Source organism: Phoca vitulina, unplaced genomic scaffold (assembly GCF_004348235.1).
Source record: "Phoca vitulina isolate PV1807 unplaced genomic scaffold, GSC_HSeal_1.0 scaffold1, whole genome shotgun sequence".
NCBI lineage: Eukaryota > Metazoa > Chordata > Mammalia > Carnivora > Phocidae > Phoca > Phoca vitulina.
This window is the reverse complement of record NW_022589704.1, coordinates 80,548,437-80,562,971: the sequence shown is the minus strand read 5'-3', so window position 1 is coordinate 80,562,971 and position 14,535 is coordinate 80,548,437. Positions and strand designations below refer to the sequence as shown.

The window sequence follows — 14,535 nt, the reverse complement described above, 5'->3', positions numbered from 1 at the left end:
ATGGTCGATTAACATATATTTTGTATGTTATATGTATGATATAGTATATTCTTACAATAAAGTAAACGAGAGAGAAGAAAATGTTATTAAAATCTAACGAAGAGAAGATACATTTACCGTACTGACTGTACTGTATTTATTAGAAAAAAATCCACATAGAAGTGGACCCCTAAAGTTCAAACCCATGTTGTTCAAGGGTAAACTGCATTGAGTTTTTTGTGGGTAAATTAGTATAATGATGCTTATAAACTACAAATAATTTGATAGTCTCAGATGATAGGATAAGTAAAAGCCAGATATTAGAGATGCAGTTAAAGCTTCCTGTAAATTTAATGAAGAGCTGAAAAGTATGGAAGAGAATATTCTAGTAATTTTTCATTAAAAAAGCAAAAAGCCATATTGGCATTATATATTTTGTAGAGTTATGGTCTGTATTTTAGTTACTTGTTTTTGAGTCTCACCTTTTAAGTATTATAGAGTATTACTTAAAAACACGTACCATTTCTAAAAGTTTGACATTCTGTAGGAATGTGCCTTTGTAGACATTTTCCTCACCTTTTAAAAATTCGCCAGTATTCTTCTTACTTTTAACAACAGTCTGTTTCAGGCTGTTATGATAGAAGGCTGAATAGAATGGTAGTATCATTAGGAGAGTGAGCTAAGATTTTTTACTGATAATGGTATCTTAGAAACTTGCCCAACAAAGACTTGGAAACTTATGGGAACCTTGGAGTTTATTTGTGCTTTTGGAAAATATTCGGTGATCTTTTTCCCTCTAAATATAGACATTGAAAGTTATTGTATGTTTCCTAAAATTAAGGTTAGTATTATATTAAAATTGTATTTTGAACTGGTGGCATAGTCTTAATTTGAGATGTGGATTAAGTCCTCTGAATCCTGTTTTATAGACTGAATCATATCCATGTGGTTGGTACGCCTTAGAACAGAGAATGGGTAATGTCATATGTTATCGAGAGACATTATCAGTTTATATTAAAAGTTATTAAACATCTTAATGTTTAAGTTAAGAGCCGTTTTCTTCTTTACGTGGTTATTTTGCTTCTTGAGCTTTCAGCTCTTATCTGCATACTTAAATTTTTGGTATCCCTGCCTGCTTTGAAAACTCGACATTTCTGACTTAGTTCTAAAGAAGGGGAATCATTGATTTTTAACTTCGTAGTTATTTAAATTTTTTCAGATTGAACTTTTTCCTGTTAGCATAATTATTTTATGCAGTTATCTAATAATTCTTGGACTTTGAGCATGAGTGCTTTCCTCTGCCTCTACAAGACTAGTTTCCCACCTTTTTCCCTCCTGTCTCCACATCCACATCCGCAGCCTGCTCCTGTCAGTAGCATCTCTTATTACAGTTATAAATGACCAGTCGAGCAATGAGGTAGGGTGGGTTTAAGTTTGATAAAACCTCTCCCTAGAGTCTTGTGTCCCTTTCCAGTGAGAATCATAACTTTAGGGGCCATACTTCTTTAAGATTTGTATCTGACTTTCTGGACTCGTCACTCTGTTAAACTATACAACACTCTTTAGCTCTACTATAACCTTTTGTCTTTTGAATGTGTGAAGGCAAAGCAACTTTTTGTAGACATTTTAAAAATAAATATCTGAGGTTGAAATGAGTCACAGGAAGTTTTCTAGTTTATCATACTATTTTGAAGTAGGAATTCTCAAGCCATTTTGTAAAGGATTGCCTACAAAGAAATTGCACCTTTGTCCTCTTTAATACCTTGCAGTATTTCTATTTTTGAGGGTCTTTCTAGTGCAGGTGTCAACTGTTTAAAATCTTGAGTGACACCAGTGGGCTGAATAGCACCCAAAGGGAGCACTGCCAGTCTTGGGGCATTAGAAGAGGGGATTTTTTCTTAAAAGGGGAGGAAAGGAAGAGAGAGATGCCGTGATACAGGAGGACATACTATTTCCAAGCGACTTAGATGCCACCCAGTGTCACAGTGTCTGTTGCTGTTGCCACAGAAATTTTAGTTCTTTGTAATACTCATTATGCAGCCCTTCATACATTTTTATTACTTTTCTCTGGAAGCTTTTCAAAAGGCTTCCTACATCTTGTTTTAGTTGCAGATACTGAAATGATACAATGCTTCCAGTGAGGGTTGCCATTCTGCTTTGTATAGGAAGGATGCTCTTGTGTTTTGTAAATGTTGTACCCCTATTTATATACTATATTTGCTCCATTTTCAAAATTAACTATAGCAGTACATTTTTCTTTCATTTATCTTGCCATCTATTACGAGGAACACTCATTTTCTGGATTATAATTTCTGCTTTCTTTGCCAATCAGACTAATAATTTTTATCTCAGGTCAATTTGGGGAGGTAATTAATTATAAGCAAAGGGATTGTTAGGTTGAAAAATTAGAATGAACAGAAAAGTTTGGCTATTAACATATTTATGTGCTTTGTATTTTATACACTTATCTGCAATGTATTTGAGAATGACTGTGCATTTCTGAGATTAATGAAGAAAAGATTTAAAGATAAACAGTCATTGGAGAAAGTAGTGGATTTTGAGGATTGTTTTCCTTTGAGAAATAGCTGTAATTTGCTGTTGCTGGCATCTTCTAATGAAGTACCAACTTGATGAAACCGTTGAAATACTGTTAATAATATCCTAAAGGTTACAGAAGATCTTAGTCCAGAAAATTAGTGAGACTGACTCAAAATGATTTGAGGTCATTTCTACTGCTGTCCTTATATAGCAATAGTGCTGAATGTCATTACGAAAACTCTCAATTCAAGTGGCTTGCCTTATTGCCTTACGATCACTATAAATAACTAGTAATGCTTGAGAACTCAGTTTTAGTAAGATTGAAGTTAGTGTCATTTGTATGTGTTTCCTGTTTCTGTCAATTGATTCCTCAGTATACTCACTTTTTTTTTCTCATATTTAGCATTGATCTGTATCATGTGCTGCTTTCTGATAACTACTGTTATTGTTTATCTGTAGGACCCAGGACCACCCCCACCTTCTCCATTACTAGGTTTGAAGCCACTGCAGTTATTAGAAGTGAAAGCAAGGGGAAGATTTGGTTGTGTGTGGAAAGCCCAGCTGCTCAATGAGTACGTGGCTGTGAAGATATTTCCAATACAGGTATGTTATTGCGTCTTTCTCATCTGCGTATATTTTGTAAAAGGTGCAACTGGCTCGATTACTGTAATTCAGAAATAGTCCGAAAACACAAACCACGTTTCTGGGTGGTTCTTCGTGATACTGAGGAAAGCGATTAGTCCTTTTGTCTGCCTTCTCATCTGAGGAATGGGACTCATGGTACAGCAGTCCTTCTGTCTGTTCGGAGGGGTGGAATTCCAGTGAATGAACATAAAGGAGATCTTTTGCCAATAAAGATACTACAGAAATGTAGTATTAGTGGAGGATTCCAGTAATAGAATTTCGTTGGTTCACTTTTAATATCCCATTGACATTATCAGAAAACAAAGAGAAGAATGAAGGAATAGCATACTGGTTTTAGACTTGTTTAGAGGTATATTACCAGACTGATTCATTTTTGTCTTTCTTTGAGTGCCCATGTAATCATTTCAGATTTTGTTTGGTGAATTTTCAGAGGCAGTGAATCAAGATTTCAGATAATTGGTTTACTGTTGACTTGTTTCTCTTTTAAAGGGGGCTGACCTCATAAAACCCTGGTCTAATGCACCTCTGAGCTGTTCTTATGTTTTGTTTGAGTCCATTGGTGGTATAGATTTATGCTGATTTCTTCATCCCTGTCTTGCTTCACAGCCCTCTAGCTAATGCCTTGTGTGCTGCTCTGGTCCTGGTTGGGTTTGGTGATTCAGGCTCTGCCACTGTATCTGCACAGTGGATCTTCCTCATTCCAGAGTTACAGAATCTGTTTTTTCTTTTGTCTTAATATACCTAGCTTTTATCTTTGTTGCCTCCTCTAAAGCCTTTTTTTGGTAGCAGTGCAGATACTTTAAAACTATAGTTCTTAATGGAAGAGTCTAGTCTGTTCTGCTAAGATTGACAAATTCAGGGTTGTTCTTTCATTGTGGGAAGAAGCTTAAAAGTTAGAGAAAGGCCTTTGGATATTAACACAAGGGTAACAATAGCAAGAGTAACAGTAGCTAATATTTTATTGAATGCTTCTTACTGTCAGGAAGAGGTGCTTTATATAGGAGTACTCAGTAATAGGTGTCCATATATTGCCCATATATAGAAAACAACACACATATACATAATACAACAACCCTATGGGGCAGACACTGTAGTCCCCATTTGCTAATGAGGAAACTGAATGATTGTCACTTGGCAAAGGTTCTTAAGATAGTTTGGATCCAGAGGGTTCCTAACCATTACGCTATGGTGCCTCCGACTTTCATTATTCTTCCACTGTGAAGAGAAACTAATTCTTTATAAGCAGACATGTAGGCAAGGAGTAGGCATGGGTTGCTTGCAGTCACAAATGAGTATAGAGTGTTTTAAATTATTGTATTGCCTATTTATACCCTATTGTACTCCCATTGGCTTTGCAGGGTATTCTCAACATTTTAAAAACGTTTGATATAATGTTAATCTTTGAACAAAAAATTGTTTTCTATTGAGATGAAGTCATTCTACCTGAAATTCGTACTTCAGGGAGATTATTCTGAATAAACACAAGTAACTTCACACCGTGATGAAATGACACTGTATTATGGAATTGTCAGCAGAATGTGTTGCCGTTGTTAGATACAGATGCGCACCATTTCCGATGGTAACTCCTGTATTTACAAGCTAGAAACACAGAAGAGTATGTTTCAGGGAGGGGGGCAGGGCAGGCATTTGTCAGAGAGTTGTTACCTTATTCTTAGATTTCTTTTAGGAAAAAATAAGACAAAATCAAAGAATCTTTTCATACTTAGCTTTATTTTTAAATTTTGCCTTACAATCTACTTGAGTAATCTCTTAGATACGGCTTAGTTGCCTGTGTTCTTTGCACTCTTACTCTTCTTTCTTTTTAACTCTAGGACAAACAATCATGGCAAAATGAATATGAAGTTTATAGTTTACCTGGAATGAAGCATGAGAACATATTACAGTTCATTGGTGCAGAAAAACGAGGCACCAGTGTTGATGTGGATCTTTGGCTAATCACAGCATTTCATGAAAAGGTAAAACTACTTTCCGTTTTAACTCAGGAAAGTTTACCTCCTTAATGTTGGCTACAAATCCCTCAGACTTGTTTTTCTGGGAACAGTATGTTGTTATAGTTGGTTAATATTTATAAATAAAAATCCTTTAAAAACTAATTTATTTTAATAAAAGAGGAAAGATGGCAACTTTTTCACCTAACCCTCTACTTACGTAAAACCAGTCTTTTGTCCCTTATTTCTTGTGCTGCAGTTACCTCTCTTACAAATAATTATTTCATTGTAGCCGGTGCTTAGTCATTTTCATTTACCATTCATGATCCATCTTGATTATGTGGACCATTTTTTAGCTTGAATTTTGTGTAGCCTAGTGACAAAACTAGAGTCAGGAGATTTATCTGATCTTTGATCTGTCACTAATTTGTAATTATCACCAAAACGCAGTTGCTGTTTTCCCTCAGTTTCTCTACTTTCATAGTTAGTATGAAAGTACATGTTAATGAAATAGGAAATTGTGTTGACTTGGCAATTAGTTTCATCATTGTCAGATCTAGGTGGCTCTTAAATGTCTCTAAATTCTTGACCAGAAGGATAGTAGTAATCTCTAGAGGAAGATTCTGACATAGTTGCTTCTATGTCTTAATTTTGTGTTTTCCTAGTCCTATGATATAACTAACATCCTTGTAGTCAGTGTATTTTAACGTTTTAAATATTTTCCTGAACTCTAGATTTTCAAATAGTATTTTTGTTTGTTTGTTTGTTTTTAACTTCTGCCTTCAAAATAGGAGGAAATTGTGCCTTGTAGCAAACCTTTAAAGATTAGACGTATTCCATTCTAGTCAAATGTTTACTAGTGTGAAACTTGAACCCTTCCAGAAAGATTGTTTTTGTTTTTGTTTTTTTGGATATTATTATTCACTAAAAGTAAAGATATATTGCCTTCCATAATCTCTTAAAAGTAAAAAGGAAAGTTCTCCATGTCAAATGGCTTTTGTCCAGAGCATAAGTTGTTTTTTTTCCCCTTTTTCTTTAGGGTTCACTGTCAGACTTTCTTAAGGCTAATGTGGTCTCTTGGAATGAATTGTGTCATATTGCAGAAACCATGGCTAGAGGATTGGCATATTTGCATGAGGATATACCTGGCCTAAAAGATGGCCACAAACCTGCCATATCTCACAGGTAGAGCTAAATTTACATTATTTTCCCAAATAATTCAGTATTTATTATTTAAACTTTTAATCTACTGTGCAAAATTTGTTTTCCCCCTAATTACCTAATCATGCTAGAGGAGGCAGTTGATTTTCAAATTAGCTTTGAGAATGGCCAGGAAGTATTTTGGGTAATGTATATATTTAATATCATTAGCAGAGTTTAATTACTGACCTGTGTTTTAATTTATCTTATTTCTGAAAGCATGGTTAAGAGTGAAAGTGTATTTTGTCTATCTCAAAGGAAAAAGAAATTTGTTTTGCCTTAAAACATGATTTACTTCAGTGATATAATAAGATGTAATTAAGGAGAGACTTTGAGTATCTTTTTTTCTTGTTTGTAATGACCATGTGATCATTACCTGAGCTGAGGTGGAGGGAGGCATCATTTGAATAAATGGGCTTGAAGCCAGTAGTTGTCATACCCTCAAAAGGGAAAATGTTAGTTCCTTTAAACATGGGATCAGTTTGCCATTGTGTATTCAATTTAAAGATAGTTGCTTTAGAAACAGACCTGTAAATACAGAGAACAAACTGATGGTTGGCAGAGGAGAGGGTGGGGGTGGGAGTGGGAGTATGGACAAAATGGGTGAAGAGGAGTAGGATACAAGCTTCCATTTATGGAATAAGTAAGTCATGGGGATAAAAGATACAACATTAGGGAATATAATCAATGGTATTGTATGGTAACAGAAAGTAACTACACTTGAGTGAGCATAGCATGATACATAGACTTGTTGAATCACAATGTTGTACACTTGAAACTAATGTAACATTGTGTGTCCATTATACACTTAATTAAAAAAACACGGTTGCTTTAAAAGTTGGTATGAACCAATTCATTTAGCAGATAATTGAGTGCCACTAGTTGGTGTTTTAGGTTGCTTGGAGGCATTACTTTTAATCCAACTCTAATAAAATAGATTGATTTTGCAAACCTTGAATGATTTCTACCTCAGAAATAGCTCCCCTTTTTTCTCACTTTCCTGCATACAGTCTGTCTCTTCCTGGATTTTTGCTCGTCTCACCTAGTCCTATAGGGAACTAATCCTTTGGCACCCCCAAAGGTTATTAGGAGTAGGATTCCTAAAAATCTTTTGAGGCTAAAATTGATTGGTTTTGGAGCATTTGTGGGTGACTACCTGTGTCTCCTCTGTCCCACTCTTGGTCTCTGTGTCTGTGCACATAAATTTAACCACTGCTCATGGCATAGATGTATGTAACTAGAGTATAGTAATCTCTAGGATGAATCAGTTGAAGCTAGTGTGTGAAAGAAGTTATCTGATTGCTTTAAAAGGGTTACTCTTTACAGAACACCAGGATCTAGCTGGAGCAGTTTGTTTATGGTGAAAATTTTCTGGTATACATTCCTAGAGATGCTTTTCTACAAGGCTGATGAATCGAAGAACCACTAAAATAAGGGTCCATTCTAATATGTAGGCCTGTACCAGTAGGCAAAAGGCCCCAATTATTTGAGTATTCTTTCAGTTTGGTTTCTTTCTTTTTTTTTTTTAGTTTTTGATGTGGTGACCCACGATCCATTGTTTTCGTATAACACCCAGTGCTCCGTGCAGTACGTGCCCTCCTTAATACCCATCACCGGGCTAACCAATCCCCCCTCCCCCCTCCCCTCTAAAACCCTGTTTGTTTCTGAGTCCATAGTCTCTCATGGTTCATCTCTCCCTCCGATTCCCCGCCCCCTTCATTTTTCCCTTCCTTCTCCTAATGTACTCAGTTTGGTTTCTTAAATTTCAGTTGCAATGGGTGTTTCCAACTATAAACTCTGAAATATTCATTTTACCTCAAAAAACCAGCAATTTTATGATTGGTAGGTAGGAATAACATAGATAACATGTAGGCTAGACAGTATTTTTGGAATAGCAGCTCTTTAATAAAACTGCTTTATGGACAGAGTTCCTTCTTATTGTCCATGTTATGAATAGGAGTTTATTACTCTTGTGCTTCAAGCTTTTTCTCCCTCCTTTTTCCTGTTTATCATACTTCTGTAGTTTAGTCTCCTTCTTTCCCACTTTCAATGAAAAATTTTAAAAGATAACTTGTTTAAAATTAATTTGAATACCTTATCTTTCTATTTGCAAGGGACATCAAGAGTAAAAATGTGCTGTTGAAAAACAATCTGACAGCTTGCATTGCTGACTTTGGGTTGGCATTAAAATTTGAGGCTGGCAAGTCTGCAGGTGATACCCATGGACAGGTAAGGATAGTAACTATAAACTGTAAGAAAAAATAATCTTGTCCCATATTTTCTTAGAATGGCACATCTAGATTGAATTGATCTAAAATTACTGTGACGGTTATTAAATCAGCATCTAATATAAAATGACTCTTATGTTAAATTTACTGAGGAAGACATTTTCATGTGGTGGTGAAGGACTGTTAGGAACTCAAGTGGTTTAGATCAATCAATTCATAAAACAACTTAGACACATGTCATGGGATTCTATTTTTAAAACTAATCAAGTTAGACTCCAACACACTGAGGTAGACCTCATTCTTAGGGAGTTCTTAGTAATAACACAGTAGTTTTAATTTGTTAATTTTTTCATCATCCTAAGAGGAATGGCAGAACAATCAGTTACTGTTCATGCTACTATGTATTAATATCTATTGCCTGATTTTTCCACACAACAATTACAGTTTCTTGCTTCTTGGTGTTTAGTGCTTCATTAACTCTTTAGCCAATTTTACAGCTTTTCTTTGAATTCTCTCCAGAGTTCAGAGCACTTGCAAAGCCCTGAGCAAAGAGCCTAATTAACTCTCTCTAGTTAAGATTTGTACAAAGAGCTCTGAACAATGGGAATCTTTTAAAAAAACATTATCCATATATTTTATTCTCAGAAACTGTGAGGCGAGGAAAGGTGCTTTCACGCCTACAAGATCACCTTTTTATTAAGAAAACCAGTTTGACCTGAAAGGTGACATTTCCTTACAAAGTTGGCATGATTATTTCTTCATCTTTCAAATCATGGAAATTACTTGGTTATCTGTCAGCTTTCGTTTTTCCCAGTATATCCTATTGACCTCCAAGAATAGTTATTAAAGAATCACAGCTTAACAAATTTTGGCAATACTGACTGATGATACAAGAATTTAGTTTACAGCAATGGTCAGCAGTCAGTTCTAGGAAAGTTGATACCAAATGTGTTTGGGAATGAAGGCAGTCCTATGGAGTATATTGCGGAGGAGGGAGATTGTGCAAGAGGCCCAGGGAGCTGACTTGTGTGATTATCATAAAACTAAATGTGGGGAACCGTTTAATCCTCTGGCACTTCATAACCCTCTTCCCCCCTTTTCTTAAGAAAAAAATTTGAGACTTACTCCTACCTTTTACTGTCCTCTCAATTGGTTTACATGAGGAGGTAAAAATAATTACTTATTACATCACTGGTTACTTGACTTTAGACTTCTTGTACCAGAAAATTTCAAAATTCATGTTATTGTACATTTTACATATATAAAGATAAGGTTTTTATCTTATTAATTTACAAAAGAGAGGACATTTTACACTAAGAAGGTAGTTGTCACTTTATAAGAAAAGTACTTTGGATGGCATATATCATCTTTTTTTTTCTGCTAAGAACTTTTTTTTCTTATATTCAATTAGCTAACACATAATAATACATCATTAGTTTTTGTTGTGTTCAACGATTCATTAGTTGCATATAACACCCAGTGGTCATCACCACATGTGCCTTCCTTAATACATTTATCTTTAAGAGAAAAGTAAACTTTTGAGAAATGCTTGCTTATGGTACAGTTAAAGATGCAAAAAAAGCAGAGCTACTGTTTTTTTCTTTCTTTAAAGTGTTGTTATTAAATGAATTAAAAACTTGAGCTTTGGAGTCTTAGTGATCTATTCCCTTTTTTAGACATTTCTATTGTATGTGCGTTCACAGATAATTGTCTAACTTGTAATCTAGAGATCAGTCACCTGAGGATAGAGCTTTTCGGAATACCATTATCTGGCCACTCCCTAGATCTCCAAAAACTCAATTAGAGTGATCCACCCAGCTATCCTATAAGAATTTTTTAAGCATTCATATGTGAATATTGTCAAGCACCAACCAAGGCTAGCTATAGTAGCTTAGTAACCATAGTTCCAATACTAAGAAATACCAAATTGTTAGGGACAGATATAAAGAATTCCAAGGCAGAATTCATGAATGAATAAATATGTACATGTTGTAGAAACAGAACTTTTAAAAGTTTATCCATTCTTTACTTGGCTAATTCTTTTTAAGTTTTATATTACTACTTTTTGTTAATAAAGAAAGAGAAACCCTCAAAAATGAGTATTCTTTTTTTTTTAAAGATACACATTTCAAACAGGATGCAAAGGTACAATTGAGAAGTATAGTTTTCTTGTCCTTGTCTCCCAACAGAACAACCATTGTTTTTGTGATTACTTCCAGAAGGGGGAAAAAATTCTAAGCCAGCGCCAGCATAATGTTTGCTGATATATTTATTAAAGTGTATCCAGAAAGGATCTCAGTATATATACTGCTTTGTTCCTTGCTGTACAGTGTTTTTGGAAACTTTTCCATATCAGTCCAGATTTATTTCATGTTTTTTCAGAGCTGCATAGTACTCTGTTTAAGAAATCCCTGCTGATGGAAACTTCCCATTTCTAGTGTCTTGGCTGTTATTACTTGAAATGGAATACAGTGCTCCTTGACTCTGTAGTCTGGTGGTCATAATTTGGTTCCCTTACCTGATAACGATAGCAGACCACATTTGGTTTTGATTCTTTTTACAAAATCATAAAATGTTAGTTCATAAAGTTAATGAATGAGTACTGTTTGCTTTCAACATCTTTTTCAGGTTGGTACCCGGAGGTATATGGCTCCAGAGGTATTAGAGGGTGCTATAAACTTCCAAAGGGATGCATTTTTGAGGATAGATATGTACGCCATGGGATTAGTCCTGTGGGAACTGGCTTCTCGCTGTACTGCCGCAGATGGTAAGGGAAAAAATATTTTTTTTAAAAAAAAGATATGCCTGTTGTCTACTACACATATATGAAAAGGGATGATTATACTCAAAAGGTAATATTTCAAAGTACAAAAAACTTTTTTTAAGTAGACTCCAAGAGGTAGTGGCTTAAACGGAATTCAGGAGGCAAGGGGATGGGGGCAGGCTGGAGAGGGAAGGTATGGGCATGTATTGATCCTTTACCATTGCCATGTATTTTGCACTAGGCCCTTCACATACCTTTAGCTAATTTCCTAAAACTCCTTTGGAGGTAGTTACTATCTTAGTTTTATACATGAGCAATTTGAGGCTCAAATTTTAAGGAGAAATTAAGCAGATTGCCAGTTTTAGCTTCAAGGTGGTAAATGGTGAAACCTAGATTTGAAACTCTGATCCAAATGTAGGGATAGGGCTGCCACTTTGGTAGGTCCTGCAGGTCCTGCCTGCCCCCAGGTTGCAAAGTCAACTCTTTTGGCAAGAGGAGATAAAGGAAGAGTTGGGGGATTTTCCCTTCAGGACACTCAAGGCTGAATCTATTCATCACTCCCATGATGTCAATATATACTTAACCAGATTGAATTTACAGTCCATCCTCCAGGGCACAAAATTGAGCATGTCTTTGGATATACCACAGGTTAAATTCTGTCTCCTTACAGCCTTGAAAGTCTGAGCTGATGTAGACGTTATTATGAACACTAGTTAATATTCTCTTGCACACCGTGGTTCTAAAGAATTATTGTTTTTGTTATGTAAGTCCTTGTTCAAGTCCTATAAATATTTGCACTGATCGATTGATAATAAGCTTGCATACTATTTTCCTGGCGTGACAAAATTATAGTGTGCTAGATACTATCTTTAGTGCTTCTCAGAAGTTCTCCATTCTCTTCACTTGTGTTGCGGTACTTTTTTTTGGACGCGAAAATATAAAGCAGACATCTTGACAAATGTAAATTAGCTTGATCGTTTTCTTTTAATTTATAATTACGTAAAAACTTCCTACAGATTGTGAAAAGACCATAGAAGAAAGTTGTGTAGAGTATTTAAACCAACTTAACGTATATTTATGAGAATACTATGTTTTCTGAGTACTGTAATGGTCTCTCAGTGTAGGACAGACTGACTACCTCTGGTATATGAAATTTGATTTGGGGTACTGTGCTTTTAAAGGGAACTTAGTAGAGTGCTCAGGAATGGATAGCCATTCCTTCTTCTAAGATTGGGGGTTTGGCATGGGGGTGGATCCAGACCTAAGAAAGTTTGAAGCAGTTTGGATATAATTCTAGCTTAGAAGTCTAGAGGAAGAGTAAGCTGTTCAGTGTAGTTTGGCTCAAAGTGGAAGAGGAAGTACATTTATTATGTGCATTTATGGAAGCAGAAATAGGTTGGATGGCAGATGTTATAGGAAAATGTATTTTATAAGAACTTTAATAATATGAACTCTCCAAAGCCAACCATTGGATATGGTGTTGTAGGGGATATACAAGGCCCTGCCCTTAAGCAATGTATAGTTTAATTAAGGGGATAAAATATATCCTGGACAAATTTGACTCTAGAGTAAGGTAAGTGTGAATTGCCTAGCTTCGTGCTCAGTACATAGATATTCAGTAAGTTATTCTGGATGAGTGTAATACCTGAGGAATGTTAAGAGAGTGTTAATGGGAGCTTAGAGAAGTGAAAAATGCTTTGTTTTGGGGTAGAACGGTTATCAGGGAAGATTTTATGAAAAATGAGAAGGACAGATGCTGATACATATATATATTTTAAAGATTTTATTTATTTATTTGAGAGAGAAAGACACAGCGAGAAAGGGAACACAAGCAGGGGGAGTGGGAGAGGGAGAAGCAGGCTTCCCGTGGAGCAGGGAGCCCGTTGTGGGGCTCGATCCCAGGACCCTGGGATCATGACCTGAGCCGAAGGCAGATGCTTAACGACTGAGCCACCCAGGCGACCCGATGCTGATATTTCTAAAATGCTTGGCATGTGCTATGAAACAATTGCAGAGTCAGGGATTTCTGACCCTTAAGTCAGAAATTGGGGCAGGAGGGGACAGTGTGAACATTGCTCAAGTGAGTACTTTAAAATTGGTTGATGGCTAATTGTTGATGGTTCAGTTCAGTGACTCTCAGACTTTAATGTGTACTAAACTCCTGATAAAGTTCATGTTGACTCAGTAGGTCTGGGCTGGGGCCTGATACTTCTATTTCTTGCAGGCTACAAGTCAGTGCCAGTGCTGCTGAGCTGCGGACCACATTTTGAATAGCAAGAGTTAAATAGACATTTTAGAATGTCAGTACTCTGAGTCACTGGAAGTGCTTAAGCGGAGACGGACTATCCAGGCATCAAGGATTCTTCCATTTGGAGAGGCTGGAGTTAGATGTCCTCCTTTGTGATTCATTGTTTATAACTTATGTCCTATCCAGGAGTAGGAGTATCTGTACAAGGTTTAGGTCCATATACAGACCCTTTGTATGCAATTGCTCTTTAGTGAACGGTTTCTGTCAAGGGGAGACAGCACAGTGATTGAAAACACAGACTTTAGTGGCAGAGATGGATTCAAATTTCACTCTACCACCTAACAGCTGTATGCCCTTGTGCAAATTATGGAACTTTTCTGAGCTGCTTTCCTATCTGTAAGATAGAGGTAATGTCACCTTCACTCTGTGGAGGTGTAAAATGGAAGGAAATAACATATGAAGTTACTAGTCAGGGTAAGTGCTTATTAAATATTAGTATTAACTTGTAACTACATTATCCTATTTGAGTATGCCTAAGAAAAATGGAACAATTTATTTTGTTGAATACATTTTGTCTGTGAAGGCACATTCTGAAGGCTAGTTGGGAACCCTATTTGGAGTATGCTGGTGATTTTTTTAAAAACGATTTTTGGCAGCTTTTGTGAGGAGGGCGTGTGACTCTGAGGTACATAATTCCTCATGCAGAACGTGTAGGGGGTTAGGATGTGTCACAGAATAAAGATGGTTATAAGAGACTGACCCCCAAATTGTTAGATGGAAGCACCACTGTTTACAGTCTGATTTGAATTGTGAGAAGTACTTAAAGGGATATTATAGCCTCGATTTGCAAATATTGTTGGTTCCCTGTGGGCCTATCTGTGTATGGAGATAGGCATATTCCTCATACAATAGATGAGAAAGCTCCTTATGCAAATTTAGCAGGCTTATGCCAAATTGTAGAGTTTTTGATTTCTCCTAAACTAG

The 14,535-nt window shown here is 36.1% G+C and overlaps 1 protein-coding gene across 3 annotated transcripts in view; it reads left to right on the top strand.

Moving 5' to 3' along the window:
- Positions 1–14,535, top strand: part of ACVR2A (activin A receptor type 2A) — an 81,326-nt gene that overhangs the window by 65,045 nt on the left and 1,746 nt on the right. For all 3 annotated transcript variants that reach the window (XM_032410871.1, XM_032410889.1, XM_032410882.1), the window contains 5 exons: positions 2,977–3,120; positions 4,995–5,138; positions 6,151–6,296; positions 8,426–8,540; positions 11,168–11,306. In XM_032410871.1, the coding sequence (XP_032266762.1) occupies positions 2,977–3,120; positions 4,995–5,138; positions 6,151–6,296; positions 8,426–8,540; positions 11,168–11,306 (688 nt within the window). The remainder of the gene's footprint in view (positions 1–2,976; positions 3,121–4,994; positions 5,139–6,150; positions 6,297–8,425; positions 8,541–11,167; positions 11,307–14,535) is intronic.